Source organism: Oreochromis aureus, linkage group 1 (assembly GCF_013358895.1).
Source record: "Oreochromis aureus strain Israel breed Guangdong linkage group 1, ZZ_aureus, whole genome shotgun sequence".
Lineage (NCBI taxonomy): Eukaryota > Metazoa > Chordata > Actinopteri > Cichliformes > Cichlidae > Oreochromis > Oreochromis aureus.
In genome coordinates, this window is record NC_052942.1 from 20,878,264 (window position 1) to 20,903,038 (window position 24,775).

The following is a 24,775-nucleotide window of genomic DNA, read 5'->3' on the forward strand; positions in this document are numbered from 1 at the left end:
CAAACCTATTAGTATGCACTTATGTCTTACTGTCCTCCCGGGGGTATTCAAGATCCAAGCGGAGCAGCCACTCATTGTTCCTGGCTTGTATAAAGAAGCTTAGCTGATATTCTATCACCAGCTCCAGCCCCATGGTTCTGTAATGCTCTGAATCCTCAGGGATTCTGGAGCCTTTCAGATAGGCAACTGTGCCAAACATTAAACCATGAACTATTATTAGGTTAAAGAGGGGATCTCTAACTCTTCTCTGAGCAATGTGAACGGCACATAAAATTACTTAATAGCAGATGGAGGGGAATGTAGCCTTATCTGCTTTCTTTGGTGTGCTTTGGATTTGCATTACTGCTAAAAAAAAAAAAAAAAAAGTGTGCTCAGTGCGTGTGTTGTTTCTCTTGTTTTGTGTAAGCTACATCTGCGGCAAGACCCCCAGATGCTGCGCATTTTAAGTGGAGCGCCGCTTTGATATGAGCAGAATGAGGAAGAGCATAGGCACTTGTGGGCTATAGACACAGGAGGCAGGTGGTTGTCTGTGACAGACGGGCCTGCGGTAAAGAGACCCAGAGGGCTTCTGAAGTAGCTCTGCAGTTTGCCACTGAGACCCTCAACACCTTAGCACAACACACACAGACACACACACAGAGCCATAGGATTTCTCAGGTTCTTGTCATCTGTAGCACATTACAGTGTGTCAACAACAGGATTTTAGTGAATTTTATGATGTACAGCTAAAAAAAAGCATATAGAAACACAAACATACATAACTAATATATTAAATAAATAAACTATGTGTTACACAAACCTAAATAAAATGTCAGAGACTAAACATTGAGTTATATAAGCTCTTAAGGATAAAAAAACTTAAATACAAGAAAGCTGTTTTTTTTTAAAGAAGAAATATGAGGGCACCAATCACCATATTTTCTTAAAGAAAGTATAAGACTGATCTTTCACTGATGTAAACAAGGCCAGCAGCCATTGAAGTAACAAAAAGAAAGAGTCTGCAGGTCTGAAAACTTTCGATATGACTTTGATTCAAGCACATCACATCATGAGTAGTTAGATAGTAGCTATTTTAAATGTTAAAGGTTGAGTGTTTTATTACTTCTATATTATTCCCTCCTCTTGCCTTGATTTTGTGACAGTCCTAATTGGTATAATGTACAGTTAGGAGTGGACGTTTTTCATGCCCATGCCGTCTTCTACGCTTGGAAGGTATTTCAACTGAATAATAGGTTGAATAGTGAGTGGGAGTAAGAACTAAAAAGGAGAGTAAAAGGGAAAAAAACAACAAGGTCAAATGCAAGAAGGTGGATGAAGAAAAGAAAAGGACATAAGGTGGAAGGAATTAGAGTGCTGCCTTTGCTGATTACCTGACTCTATTGCTGTGCCATGCCTCTGTGTGGGCTGTGCCCTGAACCCACGCCAGCTGATTAACCCAGCACTGCTCCACTCCCCTCAAGCACTCTCAACTGTCTCTGCCATGCTGCATAATGATCCAGCGCTGGGCTGGGAGGTGCAGAGTAGGCCGGTCGGTCGTGCCACCCTGGCACTTGGTACCAGACCACCCTACACTCCACTGAAACTCTGCCTCGAGCTCAACATGCCACACAGGGATGAGAACTCGGCACTGTCTACACTCCTGCCTGGTTTACTGCATTCCCGACTTTTTATTCGGGATTGTCAGCGACTCCAGACATGGTTGCATCATTTAACCATGCTGTAATACACTCTTATCACACTGGTGCTGATTAAAGCTCCCTGTTTTTTTGTTTTTTGTATGACAGGCTTGCAGTATATTTTGGATTCAGATCTTCTCTGTGCAGGCGAAAGTTTAAATCAGTAACTGTTCCCCTGTTAAAGGCTGCAACTCCTGGCTGCTTAGCTACCTTCTGCTTTCTCAGACTGCACAAACCATAATTAACACCACCTTCTGTCAGACGCAATCCTCAACCATCGTCTGTGCACTGACTATACACTCCCATGTGCAGAGTATTCTCTTCTACTCTCTCTGTCTCTCCCCCTGAAGCCCTCCCCCATTCTTCTCCCCCATGCCTTTATGTCTCTGTTTGTGCACCGGGAACACTCAGCCAGTCAGCCAGAGACAGGACCCTTAGTTAAATACTAAACCATACACAGGTGGGACGAAAAAACAACAACAGCTTGAGACAGGACACAGATTTACGACGGCTCGAGGCACTCAGCTGAGAATAGTTCTCCACTAGAAAATGAACAAATTACACAGCAGTCACCCTAACACAAATGCACACTCAACAGCAATTTGAGAGATTACAGCTGGGCGGTTTCTCTGTGTAGTCTCCGCAGATGAAAAGTAAAGCCTGAGCACATTATGGATATACCCCCATGAAAGTGTACCTCATCATTTCATCTCAATTTTTCACTTGTCATATTTCATTTATCAGAGAAGCTATCACTGTTGAGACTGCAGAAGCTGCCGTGTTGAAAAGCCAGAGAGGAGCTATTTAATATGGCCAAATCGCCCATGAGCTGCAAAAACCTAGCAATCACTGCATTTGAATGAAAAACTGTCAAAACACTGAATAGAGCCACTGACAGAACACAGAATCCCGCTCATCACTTAATACAAATCCCATCCCTTGTTGCCTCCCCTCCCGACTTCTGTTTGTCTTACAGGAATCTGACAGCAATAAAGTATGCTCCCTGTACTCTTTCCGGAACAATTCCACTTCCCCACACAAGCCTGAGGAGGGGGCCCGGGAGCGAAGTGACCTGCTGAGCGGATCAGCGTTTGGAACTCCAGAGCGCCGCAAAGGAAGCCTGGCAGACGTAGTGGACACTCTGAAGCAGAAGAAGCTAGAGGAGATGACAAAGACAGAGCAAGACGGTATGACTCCTCGTGTGTGTGCGTGCGTCTGTGCGTGTATTTGTGTGTCCGTGCATGTGTGTGTGTGTATATATGGGCACAGGAATACTTTACCTTCTTCCCCCTTAAGCGTCCTCGATCTTTCCACATTTTCCCATTTCTTTAATAGTTTTTCACGCTTGCTGACTGTCTGCCTCTTTTCTCCTGTATCTCTCTCTGTCTCAAACACTCATGCGGGCACACTCAAAGCTGGGAATACTGACGTTACAGTATTTCCAGTTTGTTCTGAACTTCTTCCAACATGACAAAGACTGTGTGGCAGTGCACCTCAGCATAAGTGTGGTCTTCGTCCACGCCAAGGAAAACTCTTTGACTATAAAACTTATAGTGCTGACCTGATGCCAGGAACATTACCTCCTTTTTATTTTGCTTCACAAGAACACTTCTCACCATGCACAGTTATTCATCAAAGGTTGCTAACCACAAACAACCCAAGCCCTTCTCAAGGATTTTACCTGTTTCGTGTGCATAATTAATTCATCTTATTCAGCGCACCATGAATAGCTCAGAGATTTTTTGTTGTTGCTGTTGTTGTTTTGTTTCCTAAAATTAGAAATAGAGGGGAAAAAAAGAAATCCCTTTCTGCGATAAGACTGTTGGGCCTCTATCATATCTGCTACCATTTCACCCTGCTTGGCTCTCCCTCCTACAGCCTGCAGTCTATCAAGAGTATGGCGGAAAAACAAATATTTGAAAGAGCTGCTGAAACACATCCCCCTTCTTAATTAGGGCTGTAGTAATATAACTACATCCAATCAAATGTTAAACCCCCTTGGGAATGCATGTGTCTCATTTAGTGTCTGGGGAGCTCTTAGCTTAAGCACTTCATCAGACGAATAAATTAGACCTCTGTTAGCCTAAAAATAATTTGCCACTTCTTTTTTAAGTGTTCGTTCGGCGATCTTTGTATCAGAGCGTCACAGGCCTCTCATCAGTTAATCGTTTAGCCACATCCTGATATGAGACTATTTGTGTTGTCATTAGATATTAGAAGACAGTCCATATTTCACTGAATACAAAAATCTATATTACAAATTAGACCTGGGTTAGGTTTATTAGTTTAATAATTGTTTTTTATTATGATTTAATGACCACTCATATTGGCAATTTACCAACACACTGAAAAAAAAGAAGCTCTTAATAAATATCTCAGTTCAGACAGTAAATATACTGTGATGTCTCGCCCATGTTTTTGGGCCATTTTTACTAAATGCTCTAATGCAGACATAATTTTAGGGATATCCGGTATCCTTGCTGCTACTGATCTAGAGATATGGCGGGACATAAAGGAGTTCCCCGAGCAGGACAGCTTCTGTTTAGGACAAAGTTGGTATTACTATTGCTGCTGAGTTTTACCCTAAGGTATAAAAAAATTTCATATGTCCTGCTTCTCATGGACTGGATTTTCAGGGCAAGACTGTCAGTGCTCTTGGTAGCGACAGCGGGCATTATGGTAATGAGCCCCAGCTGGTGAAGGCTGGTTGTTGCAGTAATTTAAATGGTCAAGTGCAGCTTGTAATCCAGTGCCTTATGTTGGCGCAGGGAGGAGAGGGTGCTTTAGAGTACCATACAGCTGTTTTAATCTCCTGTTAATAATAGTGACTTGGTCTGCCTCATGTGTTGTGTATCCTCACCACCAAAATAAACTCCCTTGTTGGTAGAAATTAGTTTCTGAGCTGGAGACACGCAGAATACAAGAGTTTCGGTGTGCTGTCCCCAAGCTGCAAAAATTGTGGGATACTTTTTTTTCTGGAGAGCACTTGAGGAAGCCTCAGTGGTGATGATATGTGATTACTGTAAAATGGGCGAGAGGGACTCTGAGAAACTGCCCAAGGAAAATCTCAGAGAAACCTTTGAGAAATCTTAATCTTCTGTCTTTGTTTCTGGTCAGGGACACAGTTGGAAATGAAAAGGGCAGGATTAATGTAGTAGAGAACATGCAAGAATGCCATTTGTTGTCTTAATGATGTTACTAATATACCACAAGCAACAGATGAGCTAAATATGTAGCTTATCTACACATGACAACTGTTGTGTCTAATTCTGCTGCTTTGATGTCTGCCTGGCCGGGGTCACTGAGGTCCTCAGAGACTCCTCACCATCTGGTACCATTCTTCTCTGGCCTTCCTTGTCTAGTCAAGATGGCTTATTGTCTTGATGGACTGAAGATAACTGCAGTAACATCAATTGTAGTGGGACAGCAAATGATCTGCGATACACTTCTCACACTAAATTGCTCATAGATGGAAAATAAAACCTAAATTTGTCTAAAACTTTGCTCTGAAAAGCTTCTTTGCCATTTATTGTTGACAGTCTTCAATAGCTTTTTCTGGTTTCCTGGCTATTGGGTTTTTAAAAGGTATTTTTTCTGTACTGCAAGAACCACAAATGACAGTTGGCTGTTAGCGGCAGCTTTCTCAAAGCCTTAACAAAACCTAAAAATACAGTACATGAATTATTGAGGTAGAAATGAAGGTATACAGACAGTCCCTAAAATAACAGATGGTAATTTTTTGACTTCATCCACTCTATTCATGAAAATTAGTTCTTTGTTTTCAAACATACAAATAAAAAAAGAGCCACCTCTCAGTATTAGCTATTATTCTTTCATCCCTTCATCTCTGTATATTTGTACCCTTTCACCCTCTCTATCCGTCCACCTTTACTCTCCATTTCTGGTCCTTAAAGTGCTTTAAGTGCTTGTGACTGTGCTAATGAATGAAAATGTCCTCCCAGCAGCGAGCACTGCATTTAGCTGAATAGTCACCTTTGCTGTAAAAGCTCTATCAGGCCCAGTTGCCAGCAGGGCTAACGATTGTGCCCCATGTTTATTTACTAGGTATTGTAAATGCATTATTTATGGATAAGTCTCCAGACAGCACTTGTCAAGAGTTAAAAATGTCAGTATAAAGTATTAGGGTAAAAAGAAAAATAGCCTTGATTATAAAAACCCAAGGTGACCTTGATTTGATTCACATGCAATTAGAGCAGTTTTATATAATGCACTAAAGTATGAATCAATACTGCGCAGTTCAACACAGAAACTCTTGTGTGTACAGTCTTTATGATCGTCCCCAAGACAAGGACGGGTAATTGGGTTTCAGCATCCCGTTTTACCTTTTAGGGATTTTCCAGGCTCACTATCTACTTGTTGAAACCTTGCCAGTCCATCCAAGACTAATATTAAAACACAAGCAGCTTATTTCCATGTATTAGGGCAGTTAAGAAATATTGTTTTTTTTATTTTTTTTAAATGAAGGGCATAAAGAGCTGAAAAAAATCAATATTCTATATATTTTATTTTTAAAACTTCAGTAAAAACGCCTATCTAAAAAAAAAAACCAACCTTTGAGCCTTACTCTGTTTTTACCATTGCTGACTACAAAAGCCATAGTGTTCAGCATCACAATACGCTCGGCTCGGTTCTTAGAATTCTATTCAGTAAACCGTACTGGGAAAAAGGGGTGACCTGAGAATATTTGATAGTGGATAGTTTCACATGTAATCTGCAGCTTTTATCTAAAACATAACAATAACACAAGTGTCAAGACACAGAGATGGACAGATATTCTGAGACTGCAGCCTTTTAAGAACAGTAAGAGTGGATACACTAGGTGCACCAGCAGAACAGCCAACACCTGGAGTCCTTTGACAAAGTCATGGCTAATTAGTTCAGCAAAGGGAAGCCGTACCACCAGCCAAACTGCAACTGCTTTTTATCCTGAGGTGAAAGGAATTAAATATCCTTCTACTAAGAAAAGAGTTCCCCCTACCGAACCTTTGCCGGTGACATAGAGCAGCACAGTGGGGTGTGCCGCTGGAAGGATTGTGTTTGGTCATATGTGCAAACGGTGTGTGGCTCAGTGCCACTACATAGACGTGTCTTCCTCACCTTCTGCCTTTATCACCTTTTCTCTATTTGTAAGTGTAATCCCCCTGGCGAGATTGTGTATTATCACTGTATAATGACTGTGCAGTAGGTTGAGTGTGGGGGGGAGCGATCAGCATTGTGTGAGTAGCCCCAGGTCATTATCCTCTATTACAACGCGGCGTGTAATGAGATTCAGGGATGGGTGAAAGCTTTGGAAGAGAATAGGATCAGCTCTAAGCCTGTGGTCTGATTAGCACTGATGAACTCTTGACTCTGTTGTAACACTTTCCCCTGTCAGTGTCACAACCTCTTCTGACTCTACATGGAGACTCAACGGCAATTGGCTGCAGATGCTTGACAGCATTAACAGACTCATTTTTTGATTCCTATTTTCTTTAAATGCAGCATTAAAAGAATTTTTAAAGGTTTTCCTTCTTTCCTGTATATCTATAACCTGTAATACACGTTATACCGGCAAAAATACACCTCCCCCCCGAAAAACAGACTGCTGCACTTTCTCCCCTCCTCTTTTAGTTCCCGCCCTTCTCCCCTCTCGCCTCATCCCAGCTGCCATGTCATCTGGTTCTGCTTTATCCCACCTAATTAATAGGAATCTTTGTTATAATGATCTGAGCATGAGCCTCTGACTCTATGCATATGCAATGAGGGCTGGAAACCCAGTTGCCTTGGTTGCAGATTTTGAGGCATTCTTCACACATAGCTCAACGCTGCCTATCGCTGCAGCATCAGCTGGACAATGTAAAGCCGGGACCCTCCTGGCGTTAGCATACACAGGTTAAGTAACGATTAGCCAAGAATCTGTATCTCCGCTGTATGCCTTATTTCCACCTCCTTCAAAGTTTTTTTTTTCACTGTTGTTAAAATAGTTTAACAGATTCTTTTAAGTTGTCTATTTGATCAAAGGGTCATTACTGGATAGTTGTGTGTATGCTTAGATACAGTACTGTATGTCAGGGGGAGGACTTCCTGTATATATGTGCGTATGTGTGTGTGTGTGTGTGTGTGTGTGTGTGTGTGAAAGTGTGTGTGTCTGCTCTCTGTTGGCCTGTGGTGTGGTGCACCAGCTCAGCGGAGCAGTGCTCTGGTCTGTCACTTTTGTTTGAATAGGTAATGTAGCTCTGTTCAGGCTGAGGAGACATGAGCTGGAATCGCTTGTTAGGACACATGATCAAAAGTGGCTCTCTGCTCTCTGCCAATCAACCCTCTTGTCACCCCGTGAAGCAGACGTTAAATAGATTTTTCGGCTGTATGCCGCGGGCAGACTGCCAGCCTGACATGTGAACTTTCACAAAAAAGGGATACCCTGCCCTTCACTCCTCCCTATTCTTACTTTGCCATCTTCTTCCTTCTTCTCTGGTTTCTGTATTTCCTCCCATCCCATCCCATCCCCCCATCCCCATTTTATTCCTCCACTGTCTTTTTTCAGTGTTTTTTCCCTTTCTGTCACCCCTATCTGTCCAGAGCACCTCATTCCCTCCTCCTTCTGTAAATTTTGTCTTCAGTCCTTTTTTACCCTCCAGTGACAAAGTTGCTCCTCTGCCAGGTTGAGATCAGAGCCCACTGCTAAATGGAGTGGCTTCATGATGGGAATAGGCAGCTCAGAGAGCCTGGTCCACTCCTGAATTATGTATTTACTATCTGTTCCAAAACAGAGCCTTCACATAACACAGGCATGTCCCCATAGGGCAACGGAGGCCTGTGCAGGTTTCACTTTACACAAGCTAAGATATAGATTTTGTTGCCCCTTTTAAAACGGGAACCCTTTCTGCTGTCTTGGTCATTCAGATGACAAAACAAGCAGCTGCTTCTTCAATGTGCCATTCTTTGCATTCAAGATCACCTTCCCCAGTTCTCATATTCCGATTAGTCAACAGTAGCAACTGCTGTGAAGCATTCCAGGGGCCATCTTCCCGGGTTTCAGCTGTTGAGCATGTCCCCCTGCACCCATGCAGCACAAAACACCCATTGTGATCCTGGCTTACTGGCTGCACAGGAACCCCTTGATAGGAGGAAACGGGTGTCTCTGAGAGACAAATCGCAGCCAGGGTTGCACAGAGGCTTGCTTGTCCTTATATGCTCATACACCCACACGCTGGTTGTAGGTATGCCTCGTCAATTGCATTTCTAACAAACAGTCTAGAAATGCAATCAGTGACATCACAGCTTTTGCGGTAAAGGTCTGGAAGAATTTGAACAAACGCTTCTTGTTAGATTTCTAAGTGTGCTGTGTATGAGTGACCTGGTGATAAAATCAGCTGTAGTTTGTGATGGCCTGAATGTTTTATGCGACGCAAGTGTTTTTGTAATGAAGCAGAGATGCTGATACGTAAGAGGGCCGGAGTGATTAAAGGTGCTAAATTTGTCCTAGGATCATAAAGCACACAAGTGGGAGATAAAGGCCAGTTTTGCAGGAAAAGGAACATGATAAGGGTCATATATGTGGCAAACTGGAGGAGGATGGGCTGCGGCAATCAGAAATGGAAAGGACAGGGGCTATTCCTCAGTGGGATGTGGGGCAGAGTGAGGGCATGTGTACCTTGCAGTGTGTGCATGTGTGTGCACATTTGCGTGCGTCTGCAATTGGGTTACACTGGGAAAACTGTGTGCCAGCTAAGTATCGCTGTCCTAGCTATGGTATTCAGCTCCCAAGCATTCTCCACACATAACTTGACAAAGAATCGGTGTCATCTGACCGAGGATCAAAATAGTGTGAGTGTAACTTACACCCCGGGCACAGACGGCCTCTGTTGCCTGCTAATGATTTCAGAGCACATTTCAGACTTGTTCTGTAAGTCAGAAATACGTCAGCCATTCAGCTAAGAGATCCGCCTTGACACGACCAAACATGACTACTAGTGTATTTGTAACCTATTAACATATTTGCATTGTTTTCTCCCAGGAAAAAAGCAAATGTGAATTTATTAGATCAAACTTTGACGTGCTGCGTACTGAACAAAGAGATTATTTAATCAGCAGTGATGAAACAATCTTTTCCTCCCACACAATGCTGTTTTCTTTCTCCTTGTTCAATAATATTACACGCACAGGGAGATGTAACGAACATGTCAGAACAAATGAACGGAAATTGTTTTTTATTGCATTGCAAAGGGTGTTGATGCACAGTCAGCTGACTAATGTCATCGCTTTTTAAAAGTACTTTGCCAGCAGGTTGTAGTCCGTATGGCTCCATACCCCATATTAATAAAAGGGAAAAGATACATATTACTTCTTTTGTTGGTGCACATTAAGACACTTAGCTCAATGTACCGAGGGGAAATGAATGGAGACTTTCTAGGAGCTGAAATACTTAACCTTTAGAAGCGCTATGGTAACTTCATGATTTCTTCAACTGGCGGTTTGACTGTTCATTTTTTTAGTGTATTTTAATTGTTCATCAGTTACGTTGATCTAATTTTTAAAAAGACCTAGAACTTCAGACTTTTTTTAAAGGAAAAAAAGGGGATTTTTGTGGGGTGTAGGCATCTCTTTTTTTCTCAGAGAGCTTAAAACATAATCTAAAAATAGTGACCTTTGGTCTTACAGTCCAGTAAGCTGTATCTGTACATCTTGAACTCTGGCGTCTTGGTAAACAAAGTTGGTTATGTGATTAAATAAACAACTTTAATTGCTATTTGGGTCTAAAAAACCTGAACTGAGAAGTGGAAATTAATAATTCCCTCACTGTGAGTTCAGATCGCCTCCAACAACCATATCCACCACCCGCTGCAGCCACCCATCCCCCCCAAACACATTGTTTGCTTAAAATAAAATGAGCAAGACACACACAATAACACATTTACACTATGTTGCATTATATATAAGGCAGTATATTACCCAGGACACTTATATAGAGGTTGCTTCTTTTTGAATATCTTTGAAGTGTTTGAAGAGTACCGTGGTTGTCGTCCACTGTCTGTACAGTGGCAAACACTTGGCTTCCCTGCAAACTGTAACGCATTCATGTGAATCCCATTAGTCTCTTTTTGTCCTTGTATATTCAGACACCCATTAATTTACAAAATCAACACTGAACCGCCATGATCACAGTACTACACGTTGTCTTCACACATCTATTAATTTAACATAGATGAATAAATGTGAATGTTTTCGGGCATTGATTAGCAGGCAAGTTTATATCTGACAGTTAAATTGCATGGTACCCCCCCAAAAAATCTCTCCAATGCAAGGTACCCAGTAATTTGATTTTTGTATGAAATTATTATAATTTATTACAGTGTGTGGACCGTAATGATTACCAACATCAAATGGAAATTATAATTTGAAATTTAGTCTACATATTTCTTCTTGTAATGTTCATGTTCCCAAGCGCTGATCCCTTAATCAGCCTCGTCTTCGACTCCAAAAGTAAAGTCCACTTTTTCTTTCTAGTAAACCAAACACACTCACACTCTATCACAACTGATTTACTTTTTTCCATTTTCCTACTGTACTCCCTCGCTTTTGTGCCTTTCTGCACTATTGTTATCCAGCTAACAAATAAATGAGCTACTTTTGCAGCAAAGAAATTTTAAGGCATCTTACTTAATAAAAGTTTTTTATTCCTCAAGTCAGAAATTGTGTAAAGAAGGACACTGGATGAATAAATTGTGTTTTATTTTGTTCCATCTTAATAAAACCTCCATTTCACTTTAACCTTGTCTGATTCTTTTACCGTGCCCTATTTGGTCTCTCTTAATTCAATCAAAGCAGCAATTGTTTCTTTCTCTGACGAATTTTAGAGTGCATTGTATTGATAGCGGTGCTCAATAGAATCCCTCTGCTGCCTGAATAGGGACTTTAAAGCAAAGGAGCAGAGAGGAGAGGAAATGAAAAGTTCATTTTGCTATTCAAGCATTTAATGGTCCTAGTTCTTAAAAGTGACCTTGTGGGGTAGAAAGCAGAGCAGCACAGCAGCTCCTTCCAGCTGCACACATGGCATCCATCGGGGGCACAATCACGCACAGTCCCAACACCTCAGGCTCGGACATATGTTGAGTTTTATTTCATTCTTCTGACATTAATCCTATTCACCAGCTGTTCTGCCAGCTGCCACTCTCCGGCTTAAGGGGAGATTGCAGTTTTGGGGGCTCTGAGTACTGGTTTATCTTGGCTCCTCATCTCCTCCTCACGAAGTTTTGATTATTTTTTTTTCCTTGCCCTCCTCCTACTTCCAGCTTCCTTGAGTTGCATACTTGCCTGCAATCTTCCTCTCTTTTTTAACTTCTTTGCTTTTGTTTTTCTTCTCTCTAATTTGTGTAAAAAGAAGGAGGTAAGACTACAATTAACTGAATTTTCTGGCCCCTACTCTGTTTAAGTCAGGATACTGTATGTAAGATTATTCAGAAACAGCAATGCCACCGGCCTTCTGCACAGCTCTTCTCCGTGTGTGCCCGCAACGTCTCCCCTCTTTTGGTCAAGAAAGCCCACGCATTTGTGAAACCTGCTCACCCCACAGTCACCCAACATCATTTCCGTAGGATTAACCCGGACATGGCCTCAGCCTGTACAGTTATGATTATTGACATATTGGGTCTGGCATATTTCACATTTATGTGCATTGTCTGGAAGCATACTCAAGTGTTCTCAATGTCATTTCTGCTGAAGTACGGCCGGGCAGTCTGCGAGCAAGGGCCGCAATGAATTGATCATTGCTCACTGCTCACTTTAATAATTCAAGCCTGATTGCCACAGAGTGCCGCAGTAAAATGGATTGGGAGAGGTCACATGCTGCTCAGCTCAGGAGGTGAAGCCTCTTGGGGATGGTTAATTCATATATGCTTGATAGACACGTGTCCTATTTAGAGAGGTCATTGTGCTGGGTGTGTGTGTACTGTTTCTCAGAATAGGCAGGTCAACTGTGTGGGATTAACACGCTGGTCAGTGGCGATAAAAAAACACAGGGGAAAGGGGCGAGTTAGTGTCCAAAACTGCAAGGTGGTAACAGCTTTGGTCTGTGGTTGTCAAAGTATTTCAGCCCACATTTAATTTTGAATCATTCACTCGATAACAGCATGACTATGACTGAAGTGCATTCTGTGGCAACTACTGTATACTAACACTGCTAATCCATTCCCTGAACTCAGCATCTGCAAAGCCTAAAATGCCAAATTATTGAAAGACCTTACAGTTATTAAATAAAAAGGAAAGAAAAGACAGAGCGAGAGACTAAAAACTGACTTTTGCACTGTTACAGCTAAGAAGTAGGGAAAACACGATGGAAAAGAAAAAGGACCTAAAACACAGGACATATGTTTTCTTTCCCAACCTCGTCTCAGTTACCCTATGTTATATTTATAGCAACTATTTACATGACCAAATAGGATAGTGTAATAGTGACTAACAGAAATGTTCACCAAGTGGAATAATGATTAGGTGTCAGTTAAAGAAAGCCCACCACGAGGTGCAGGTGCTCCACAATACAGCGACATGTCTCAAGGAGCCGGACCTTTTTATTTACACATGCCGGCACTCGTAATTACATATAAAAAGACAGAATTATTCAACAGAACCAACGAGTATTCTGGAAATGGTAGAGGTTATTACAACTGTTGACAACGAGGAAAGGTAATTGCCTGAAAATGAGCGACAACGCAGTGTTGTGCTCAGAATGCACCCCCCTCCTCCTCCCGATCCCCCCTCCCCAGCCACTCACCACCACCCACCCCAGCTCCCTCTTTAGCGTTTGCATTGTGCAGCATCACCCGGGTGTGTAACCTATTGCGTTCCGATTGCTCCCTTGCAATTAGTGCCCTTTTTGTCCTCACTTCAATAACGGCATGATTATGGAGACTTCAGGAGTATTTGCAGCATCCAACAGCTGTTGTCTCAGGGACTACCGGCTGAATGACAAAAACATGTTTTCTCTCTGCATTTCACTTCCCTGGCTGCCTCTTGTAATTATTATGTTTTATTTGGTTTGATGATGGGGTCTTGTTTTTAGTGTGTCTGTGATTAAGATATTCAAAGGATTCCTTGGAGTGTGTCACAGTCATTTTCATTTTTATCAATCTCGACTTTTGATTTGTTTCCCGTGCAGTGCGGAGTGGATGGGAAATTAGACGTTAGCTTATCATTGTCTGACTGAGATTCTGCCAGCTTTATTTCTGAGACAGAATTTATGCCTGAATCAAAGGATTATACTGTATCTAACACTAAAAGTAGGAATGTAATAAATGTGACAGCCTTTTTAAGCTGTTTAAATGCTTCCAGTTTTTTTTTTTTCCTTTTTTAAGAATTTGCCCAGATATTTTTTGCATGTGCAATCATACGATAAAGTCGACACAATGAAGTAAATCAAATGTGCTAATATCATCATAATCATTTATGGATAATTTATGGCTCTATAATCCTCTGAAAATTACACAAATCACTGTTATTTTACAATCAAAACATTAGTGGATATTCCTCACCCCACTGCTTTATTGGACCTTTGAACTTTATGGGATGCCTAGACAGCACCAATCATCACTAGGCTACAATTATTCTATAGTTTTATGTGAAATTTACTTTTGAGTCACTCTTTTTTAAACTTGTCAGTTTTGTGTAAGTGAAAGTGGATGGATGGATGGATGGATGGATGGATGGATGGATGGATGGAATTTGACTATAATTGGATTAAACCAAATTGTATAAAACATACTCGTTTTCCTCTGTCCCTCCACCCCTCACTGCAAATGCTAAATTGTTTCCCTATTTGCCTCACTGTCTCATCCTCTCCATTGTGGGGAGGAAATTATTTATACGGTCAATGTCAGCTGATCATTGATTTGGTAATTACACGTTTCCCCTCGAGGCTGAGAAAACTGATATACAAGGCCAATGCTAAAGGGGAGGCCCTCCTAGTTTCTTATCCATGACTTATAGCTAATTTGACCCTCCTAGATAGCCCTCTCTACTCTGCCAACAGCTTTTCAACACAACAAACACTCAAACACAAGTATCATCTTTCTCCCAGGAGAATGGAGCTCACAGAGCAGCTCAAAATGTGGTGGCAGGCAGTTGAAACCTTTTCATTGCTGACAACACAGAGTAATAAAACACCCATCGCTGCATGTTGTAACAAACCATTCTTGTGCTTTGAGATATCCATGGTCTTTTGAAACATGACGACGTGTTTTCTTGCATCTGAAACTTTGTTATATTCAACTTTTTAGAGATTGTAAAGGATAATATTTTAAAAAAAACAAAACAACAAAAATGAGATTACCCGAGCTGTGGTGGAGTACTCACTTTAATATACACAGTGTACTCCATAGCTCCATATCATTAATTTTTAAGATCTAGTTTATTGCTGTCCAATCTAATTCCAGTGTGACGGGATCTGATGTGTTTGTGACTGCATTTTTTAGTCGGTTTGATGTACCACTTGGTAATTTGACTTTTTCTGTCTACAGCAGCAATAAAAAGATTAATTAGCAAAAACGTTCTTCTGCCTTATCTTTTTCCAAATCTGAGAAAAAACAAAACAAATTTGGGATTGGTCTCTTTTTCCTTAAAAGAGTGGAGAAAGTGCTGAAAGAGAGGGGGAGATACGTCAGGGAAAGACAGACAAATAGCAGGAATATCAGTATTTTTCTTCAAGACTGTCAGGGAGTCAGTCGGTGTCAGGACAGATAGTAGTAACCTGCCTTTTAGCTTCTGTGGTTTATACTGAACATGATATTCTGGCACCACTGACTGCCAGGTGCTGAAAGCTTTGTTTATGTCACATATCATCCTAGAAACATTCTTCTGTTAAGATTTATGAGGATCATTAAGGTTTGTTTTTAATACAGTTTAAAAAAATGTAGCCTAATCTATCCCAATCATCGCAGCTCTATGTGTCTCAATCCCTGGGCCTGTTCAGCCACATCAATAAGATCACACAATACCTGCATAGAAGAGCTGTATAGTAGAGATGACAGCCCTGATAGGAGCTAAACATATTGAATTTGGCAGTGTTAATGACTATTCGCTTTCTTCTGCGTGCCATTTTGGCAAAATAAAATCGGGAAAGAGTTCAGGGCATTTTTCCAGCTATATAGCACCAGCTCCAGACAATGAGACCCAGACAGGCTTAGTAGTCAAGAAACCATTCCCCTCTCAATGGGAACACATCTTGGACACACACACACTCCAGTAGTTTTGTCTTGTATGTTGCTATCTGTGCTAGCTGCAGAGCGGTGGGGGCCTGTGCCAAGGGTCCATAGGGACCACTGGAATCGCTGGGGCTGGAGGAAGTTGGTCTGGGTCCAGTGGGGCGATCTGGGCTTGGTGACAAGCCAAGCTGTCTACTGCAGGGACGCTGGGAAAATGTAAATAAGAGCCTGATAAGGGCTATTGTTTTCATTCCATTCTCATCCCAGCTGAATGGCCTGCTCCCCAGCCACAGAGCATTTTATCTCAAGAGGGGGAGAGAAAAAATGGATGGGGTGGGGGTGGAGGGTGAGTGAGAGATTTAAGAGCCCCCATAGGAAAATAAAAATAAACTCGCTGGACTCTTCTCTTGTTTAAGCTAATTCCCTAGTATGTTATGTCCTACTTTGAAAGGACAAGAGCAGCAAAGTCTTCCAAACACTGAAAACTTCACAAGTTTACCACTTTTCCTTTCAGAACATCTGAGTATGTATTTAAAAAAAGCAATCAGGAGTTAAGCGTGAATCTTGTATTACAAATAATCTGTTATTTTATGGTGAATACACTGTGTATCAATTTTGACACCCTGTCATAAGCTGACAGTAATTAGTATGTTGATGGTAACCAGTGTTTTCATTGGCATCTATAATTTCTCCTGGGAAAACAGAAAGACATTTTAGAAACTGAAGTAGCATTCCTCGGATTAATCTAAATTCTTCAGGAAAATAGGCCGTGGACTGGTGCTTTGAAAAAAGCCAGACATCTGACTCATTTACTGCTTTCCTCGAGCACGCCTGCGCAAAAGTTTCTCTTCTTTTACCAAATCCATTTTTGGTTGCCTGTTTTGTTCACACTTTGAACACTGAAAGGTGTTTGAGAGTTATTTTATGGACTAATCCAGGTCATTATTCACCTATCCCAGGTGGAAGGTAGGGAGGACAGCAGTGCATTCCAGCTGTAGTTTCTCCTGTTGGAGGACTTGGCAGGTCGTGTCTGGCCCGGCAGAGGGGATAGAGAAGTAAGGGAGCGGCAGCTCTCCTGGGAGGGAGGTGGAAGGGAGGGGGAGGACTGGAGTAGAATGGAAGCTGGCACCACATTATCTCCAACTGTTGGTGCATTCCTTAATGATCAAGTGCTGGAGAAGCATCTGTGATGAAAGTGAGTGTGTTTGTGTGTGTGAGAGAGAGAAAGAGAGCGAGCGAGAGAGCATATGTTTGCTTATTAGCATATGTTCGATGTGTTTGTTTAATTCCCCTTTTTACCATTTTTTGAAACATGTCTGTGCTTCAGGGGGAAAATGTCAAGCGCTGGTGTTGCTGTGTCTGTCAGGAGATTATGATTTGAAGGGAGTTTGTTGTTCTGGGAGAGGAAGCCCTCTCACCCAGGGGTGAGAAGCAGGGAAGAAAATCTGAGCTCCGCTACTCCCCCTGCCCTTAACCCCCTGTTTTAAGATCTGTGATCTTTGTGCCACGCAGGGAGTTAACACACACAAACACACACAAAACACATAGGCTTTTCTGACTCCCTCTCTTCGGGTCAAGGGCACAAACTGTGAGCTGGGAATTGGAAAGTCAATAAAGCAGAAGTAATGTTATAATGACCCCGAGCTGAAGATGTCCTGTCGACCCCCATCACATTGGAGGAAGTGGACAATCAAACAAAACGGTGACTCTGCTTGATCTCGCTGAAAGCCATCCTTAAACAAGGCCACAACAACTACTGACCCCCTGTTACTCCCAGATCCTCTGAACTCAGTGTGTTTGTCAGAAGGAGCAACAGTGTTTGGTTTGTGGAAGCGGACGAGAGATGATACAGAAGGATAAAAGGAAGCAACATTTGTATACATCCTCAACTGTATAAATCTCCTCTGATCCCAAGGATGATAGTGGTAAAACTGGAAGAATCCAGATGTTTCACGTGACAGGGCTTCCTCAGTCCTCACTCCTCCTCCGTTGCATTATGTAAAACAAAACACCATAAATTCTGCCTTTGTGTTGCCAGAAGTATGTTTGTGAATGATCCACTGCTATATGCTTGTAAGACTATTCATTATGGAGCTCCACAGCTTTGCAACTTTAAATGTCGCTTCATATTAATTATACAATTTGTAAAAATCTATTTATAAATGCAATCTCTATAAAAAAAGTTTAATTGTAAGTAAGTAAAATTTATTTTTATATTGCACTCAAAATACTCAAATAATTGCACTGAACGAGGCTGCGGCTTTAAAAAGCATAATTCAGTAGGACTGTTGCTCTGGTTCAGATTAGAGGCAGTGGCTCAGAGTGGAGGGTTGCTCTACTGGTGTTTGATGGGAACAGGCTGAACCCGAAGCACCGCAGAGATGGTGGAGGCCTAGGTCAGCCAGCCCAGTATGTTCTTTATCAGCTACACCAGCGACAGCATGGCAGATTGCAGCCATTCCTTCTCTGATTCATTGTCTGCTGGACAAATGTTAATTGTTTTCATCATTGGCAGCTATGAGAACGTTTGGACGTACCCAGTCTAACTCTTTGCCTCCCGCTTAATGTGTGTCTCTGCCCTTATGGTAGTCCCACAATGCCTGCTTCCCTCCTCACTCCACCCCTAGCTCATCTCTCAGCTGTCAGACGGAGTCTCTTTTTAATGTTTCCCGCGCAATGCCATCAAATAAAACACCTCTCTTTCGTCTGATTCACCATCTTTTCATTTAAGTATATGGATTTATGACAGCTACAAAATTATTAAAAGTGAAACTATATACTTTGCACAATATTACATACATAAAAACGTCAAATATTACAAATGGCTTTAAATTTCCCTTCTCATTTTTCTTTTTTTAGAATCGTCGTGCATGGAGAAACTTCTTTCTAAAGACTGGAAAGAGAAGATGGAGAGGCTCAACACAAGTGAACTGCTGGCAGAAGTAAAAGGTATGAATAGAAGTACCCCGTGAGTTCCTCATTCCTATCAGACTTACATAATATATGTGCTGTTTAATATCAGAAAAAGCCTTGTACTTTGAAATGAAACAAAGGCCTTTGGCTGCCCTCCTCATTCATTTCTCTCCTCCCTTATCTTTTGTTGGAATGCCCAACTCTGTCCAAAGTGCTTTTCTTCAAAATTCCAGCCCATTTAGCCTCAGTCGAAGGCTCTCTTTGCTTGTCAGCAGTTTATTGTTGTTGTCCCTTCAGACGGCCCTGAGCCTCGCTGCTCTGCTCTGGCACATGCGGTGCGTTCATGCTGCTCTGGTAATTGTTGAACCCAAAGTGTGCTTGATGTAAACAGACCACGGCTGAGCTGAAAGGGGAGAAGCGGCTTGGAGAGGAGAGGGTGCGGAGACACGCAGAGTCGTCTCCTCGGTGAGCTTGCGTTTGAGTGGAATGCCTTGACGCTGACAGTGAACGCCCCGTGCAGCCTATCGAGAGCACAACAGCAAAGAGCAACTCAGCACTCCCCCAAAATCTCTGTTTATGACAGAGTGAAGGTGGGCTGAGGATGGGCAGGGCAGCTGCTCAGTCCTTAGCACTGACTGTTACAGCGAGCTGCTGTGTTTATACAGCACAGGGAAGCACAATACCAGCTGGCTGCTGACACTAGGCTGCCAGTGGCTCCCAGTAAATCCCTTCAACTCAGAACTTCTAGCGGCTTGCTTTAATTTCTTGGAAACCATTTAGATAATATTATATCAGTGCACTTCAACATTTTAATTAACATTTCATGGAAACAATTCACAAACAAGGGGGCCGTAGTTTACTTAGGTACAGGTTATATTGATAATTTGCTTAATTGTTTCTTCTCATAAAATATAAATGGGAAATATCAGAAGTGTTCAACTTTAGCGACTAATTTAAATTTCTCCACCTGCACCGAAAGGTTAAAAAAAGCAGATGAATGTTCTAATAAGTGTATTCATTAGCAATAACCTTAATGAAGTGATGGATAAATCGTTGCTTGCTAAACTCGGTTCATTGTACCTGTCCTAGTACACTGTGTGTCAGTGGAGATCAAAGTGCATGGGGTGAAATGTTTAAAATGATTTAGCCTTTTGAAAGCTGGTCTGTTAAATTACAGGCAGGGCATTTTTTCTGTTTGATGAATGAGAAAAGGAAGGTTACTTGGTGGTCTGTAAACAGGTAGGGAGCCTGATAATAAACATTATGGCCTCTGTCTGTTGATGAGTTATGGAGACAGTCTTTACACCACAGTTACAAATATAAATGCTTCTCCTATCACAGAGGCAGCCTTAGATTTTTAATTAGCATGCCATTTCATATGACTGTAGACATTTCAAAGGGCTGCTTTGTGCTCACCCTTACAAATGTCTCTCTCTCTGCGTTTGATGTCTGCCTGATGTAAATACGGGCAATTAAAAAGAGGCCCAGGGTTGGAGATGCACAAGGTCCACCTAATTAAAACACAAACAAAGGTACCAAGCAGAAAACACCTTATGATTAAGATCTAAAGTGTTATGATGAATCAGAGGTCCCATTAATTGTTAGGTTAAAATCAGTACAAAAGGCAAACATATCTGTAGGTTATAAATGAATGAAAGGTTGTCAAGAAAAACGCTTTGCATGCAGATAAAGCCTACAGTACCTAGTAGCAGAGTGGCCTTGCATATTCTGTGCTGATCGCTTACTTATTCCTCCGCAAATTATACCAAGCGCCTTGTAGGCTCTCTTTTGACATTGTTCCATTGGAGCCTTGAAAGAGAAGCAATTGTTATTGCAGAGGCAAGTGGTGGAATCTGACTGGTGAGGAAATGATTTTGTCTTGTTCTTAGGAAAGAGATAAAAAAAAACAATAGGTGTGAGAGAATTTGACCTGAGGCTTTGCCCATGAAAATAAAGACATTCTTTTGCAGCAGTTGTGTTCAAACATGCCCCGAATACTTTATCCTTTTGAGCCGAACACGCATGTACAGTCAACAAACAAAACAACTGGATCAACAACATCAGAGATTTTTCTTTTCAAGGTCTGCAAACCCAACCAACCATTTTCCCCTTACAGATGACAGATGTATAATTACAGCCTATTGTAATGCGAGTGTTTGTCTACATATTGTGCTGTTTTGAGGTAAAGGCATTTTTTCTCCTGTTTTAGTGTAAGTCGAAAGTGCCGTAATCCAGTGGAGGCAATGTGCTTAACCCAGACATACAGAGGGGTGTTATTAAGGGTTAATGATTTCAAATCTCCATCTGGCTTTTCTTGTACGCCGTCAGGGCTTAGCATCAGCACGGGGAGGCGAAAAGGAGAGCTTGTGAAGGAGCATTAGTGGCGGATTTCTTTTCACTAGTCAATTCCAGGGCTAACTGTTTGTTTTCATACCTGAGCTTAGCTGTCAATCTGCAGGAATGATGAAATCTCCTGAACAAAACCACAGAGCAAGAAAGGGAGGCTAGCTGGAAAGGCTCCAAACCACACAAAGTAACAGATAATAAGAGGCAAGGTGGAAAGAGTGCACAAGAAAGAAGTACACAGATAAAAAGATTTCAGCTGAGGAAACTTGGACAGTTGACATTTATAATTATATATCTCAGAGAGATCTGTTATATGATCACAAGTGACTGATAATAACCATTCATTATGCACATATATATATACATACACATATATGCTTATATGTCTTTTGGCTTTCTCTGTGCAGGGTCTTTGAGCTTCATACTCAACAGAGCTGTTTAAGTCTCCCTGCTGAGTGGTAGTTTACCGGCCCCCCGTTGGGGGTATGAAAAAAAAAAAGAAAAGAAGAGAAAAAAGAAGAAGAAGAAGCACACACACAAACTGCTCAAGCATTTACTCAAACTGGAGGAAAATATGTAGTTACTAAATTGGAACACAAGCTGTATTCATTCTCCTGGAATCTGCTAAAAAAGAAAGAAAGAAAAAAGCTTAACGCTGTACACTAGCGTTGAAATGGCAGCTCGAATTCTGAAGCAGAAAAATCAGGGCTCTTGCACTGTCACAATCAATTTGAGAATGGTGTCTACATGACAGTGGTCTGGTGCAAACATACAGTCCTGTGGCAGGCAGATAAGTGGAAGCTCTTTAGGAGGAGAACAGAGGGCAGGGCAGGAGGCAGCTGAGACTGATTTGATGCTGGCCCTACCTGTGCTGGCTATACTCCTGCACAAGCAGAAAGGGGTCCACAGTGAGAGCACAGAGCCCAGATTGTTTAGTACTGTGGGTTTGTTGCAAAACATGTTTATGCACTTAAAAAAAAAAAATTCTTAATGACCTCTATAAAGTGCGGTTTTGATGCTACTGGACACAACTGCATATTTGTGCAACATTCTCCATCAAAAGTGAGCTTATGTAGCGTTAGAAAGGAGAAGGAAGACATTAATTTTGAGGGGATTTCAAAAGGTTTGTGTATTTTATATAATATGTCTATTACACCCAACATACAAACCATTCACACAAATAGCACAAAACGTTATCTGTCCAGTTGCTCCAGTCAAAAATGCCTCAGTTAGCATTTTCTCCACAACACTTCAGTCAACTGTTTGCCCTGTGCACTCAGGTGAAATATGAGCCACAGTAAATCATTATTCCTGAGGCCACATTTGCCAGATGAATGCATGTGAGTGTTGGACTGTGTGTTTTTCTCCTCTAATGAATTGAGGAATTTAGCTTGTGGCAATGGAAGGTAAAAAAGGAAGCGCTGTGCTCATGTGTGTAGTGTATGTTTGTATATACAGGTACAAAAATCTCTGTGTTTTCAATTACATATTTTCCAGTGGTTTGTTCAAGTTGAGTCATTTAACAGTATATCGTTTTATTAATCTTCCTTTCAGACGGAGAGAATGTAAACCATTGAGAGAGCTGACAAAAACATATCTATGTCATTTTTAAAGGAGCCTCCCCTAAAATATTCATTAGTTTTCCCTGGGCAAAGCAAATTGGATTTTCACAAGCATGTAAAGCCGAACGGCTAAGTTATATGAGGATGTAAGAGAATGGGAATATACCCTTCAGATTTTAAAAGATGCGTATAACAACCAAATTTAAGGAAGGCATAAAAATGGCCAAGACAGGTTTTTGAAATTGTGTTTAAAGTAAAAAAAAGTCTCCATAAGAAAGCGTTATTTTTAGCTTAATTGCATTTATAGGTAATGCTATCCAGTGTATCAAGTCACTTTCCAGGATTATTTTTGATTCAATTTTTTTTTTTTTTTATGAAAAGAACATCGGTAATTGCACAGGTGTTATTTTGTACTTGTGATTTGACATTTAAGTATAAAATCAGGCTGGAGTTGGGGACTATCTCAAATCTTCCTTTTATCCTTCTTTGCATGTGCACCAAGCAAGCACTATGGCCATTTATATCCTATTTTATCCATTTTGATCTAGTCCATCACCAGTACACTGTTCTGTTTTTGAAAATGTAATGTAACAAATGTGTAAAAGTAGCAGTAAAACACTAAAATGTCATTCTAGCTTGAAATGTGATGACTTTTGATGAAAAGTTTAAACGTTTTAAATTGCTGTACTGTTGTACCGATGCTACAAATCTGTGCACACTGGGGCTGTTCTGGATCAAATTTGACTGAAAGGGTGAAAAAGTAAAACGGCACAGGAGCGATCATATGTCAGAGGGTGTTTTTTTTTACACAGAGACCTGCTGCACCTGCAAGGTAACAAAATAATCTCAAAATATATGAAATAGAATGCATGTGTTCTAAACTAACTGAGAAAGACAGAAATCAAAAGATGGATTGATTAAAAAGGCTCTTGAGCTGCCATTTCAGTGAAATGTGCAACCCCCCCAACACACAGGGCTTTCTACCTCTGTTTTAAATGCATATGCTAAGTTCCAATAAGCAGTGTTTAAGTGTTAATGAATGCTGAATTAATTATACTAATTATACATTAGATTATTGATTATAAATTGTAGTTATGGGGATTTTGTTTAAAGCTTTAGCAATGTGAACAGTGTTTAATGGCAGTAATGGTTATACATGTGCATACAATAAAACTTCCATTTCCAGTTTGACATTTTCACTTTCATAAAATATATATAAAAAATCCACTTTCCATGCTCTCTGAAGGCATTAATTGTCTATATATATTAATATCATTTATGCATTCTAAATAGATGTGTAGTTCAGAACTGTCGGCTCGCCCATGCTGCAGTGGCACGAATAGCATGGCAGTGCAATGGCATTGGTAAATTCTAAAATAAACATTTATGATCCCTGGTTAGATCTGCCGGCTAGATTCGTATTAAAAGCCTGAGAACGAAGCAGGTGCTCTGACCTGTTATAGACTTTGTGAATATGTGTTCTGGGCTCATCTGTCTTTGCTTCCTGTTATCCCTGCTGTTTCAGTCTATCACTTGTGATCTGATAAAACCCAGACAAAACACAGGTATTGTTGATACACTTATCCATCAAAGACAGCAGACTGAAAGTCTTTCGAAAGATCTCATTTTGCGCAGTTCAAGGAAACAAGTAGATTCTGCTTTAATTATCAGTTGTATAGGTAAGACGGATGAATAAACGCTCTGTGAAAAGAATGAGATAACATCTAACTCCTAATTCCCTTCCAAGGATTTGCTGACAGTAAGTCATTGCCTTGATCACTGTTTCATATGCTTTAAGTGTTATGTATTAGAAAGACCTTGAAAATTGTGCATTCTTTTTATATTTTAAGGTCACGGGGGTCAGACTTATCATTATAAAGGCCATAAGAGATGAAATGAAGGCTCAGAGACAATCTTTGTTTTATGTAATGATCTTTGCTACATGCTGCCTTATACAACATCTTGGTGCCAGGATCTGTGTTTGCTGCACAGTCTTATAGATTCAAAGAACGATGCATTCAGTTACTCAAAGAACACAAATAAAGTTGCTGTGTTGAAATTTTTTTTTTCCAGGGAGAATTTA

The 24,775-nt window shown here is 41.1% G+C and overlaps 1 protein-coding gene across 8 annotated transcripts in view; it reads left to right on the forward strand.

The window, feature by feature from the left end:
- sox6 (SRY-box transcription factor 6) overlaps positions 1–24,775 on the forward strand; it is a 129,071-nt gene that overhangs the window by 46,206 nt on the left and 58,090 nt on the right. For all 8 annotated transcript variants that reach the window (XM_039610311.1, XM_039610323.1, XM_039610309.1 and 5 more), the window contains 2 exons: positions 2,653–2,863; positions 18,731–18,820. In XM_039610311.1, coding sequence (XP_039466245.1) covers positions 2,653–2,863; positions 18,731–18,820 — 301 coding nt within the window. The remainder of the gene's footprint in view (positions 1–2,652; positions 2,864–18,730; positions 18,821–24,775) is intronic.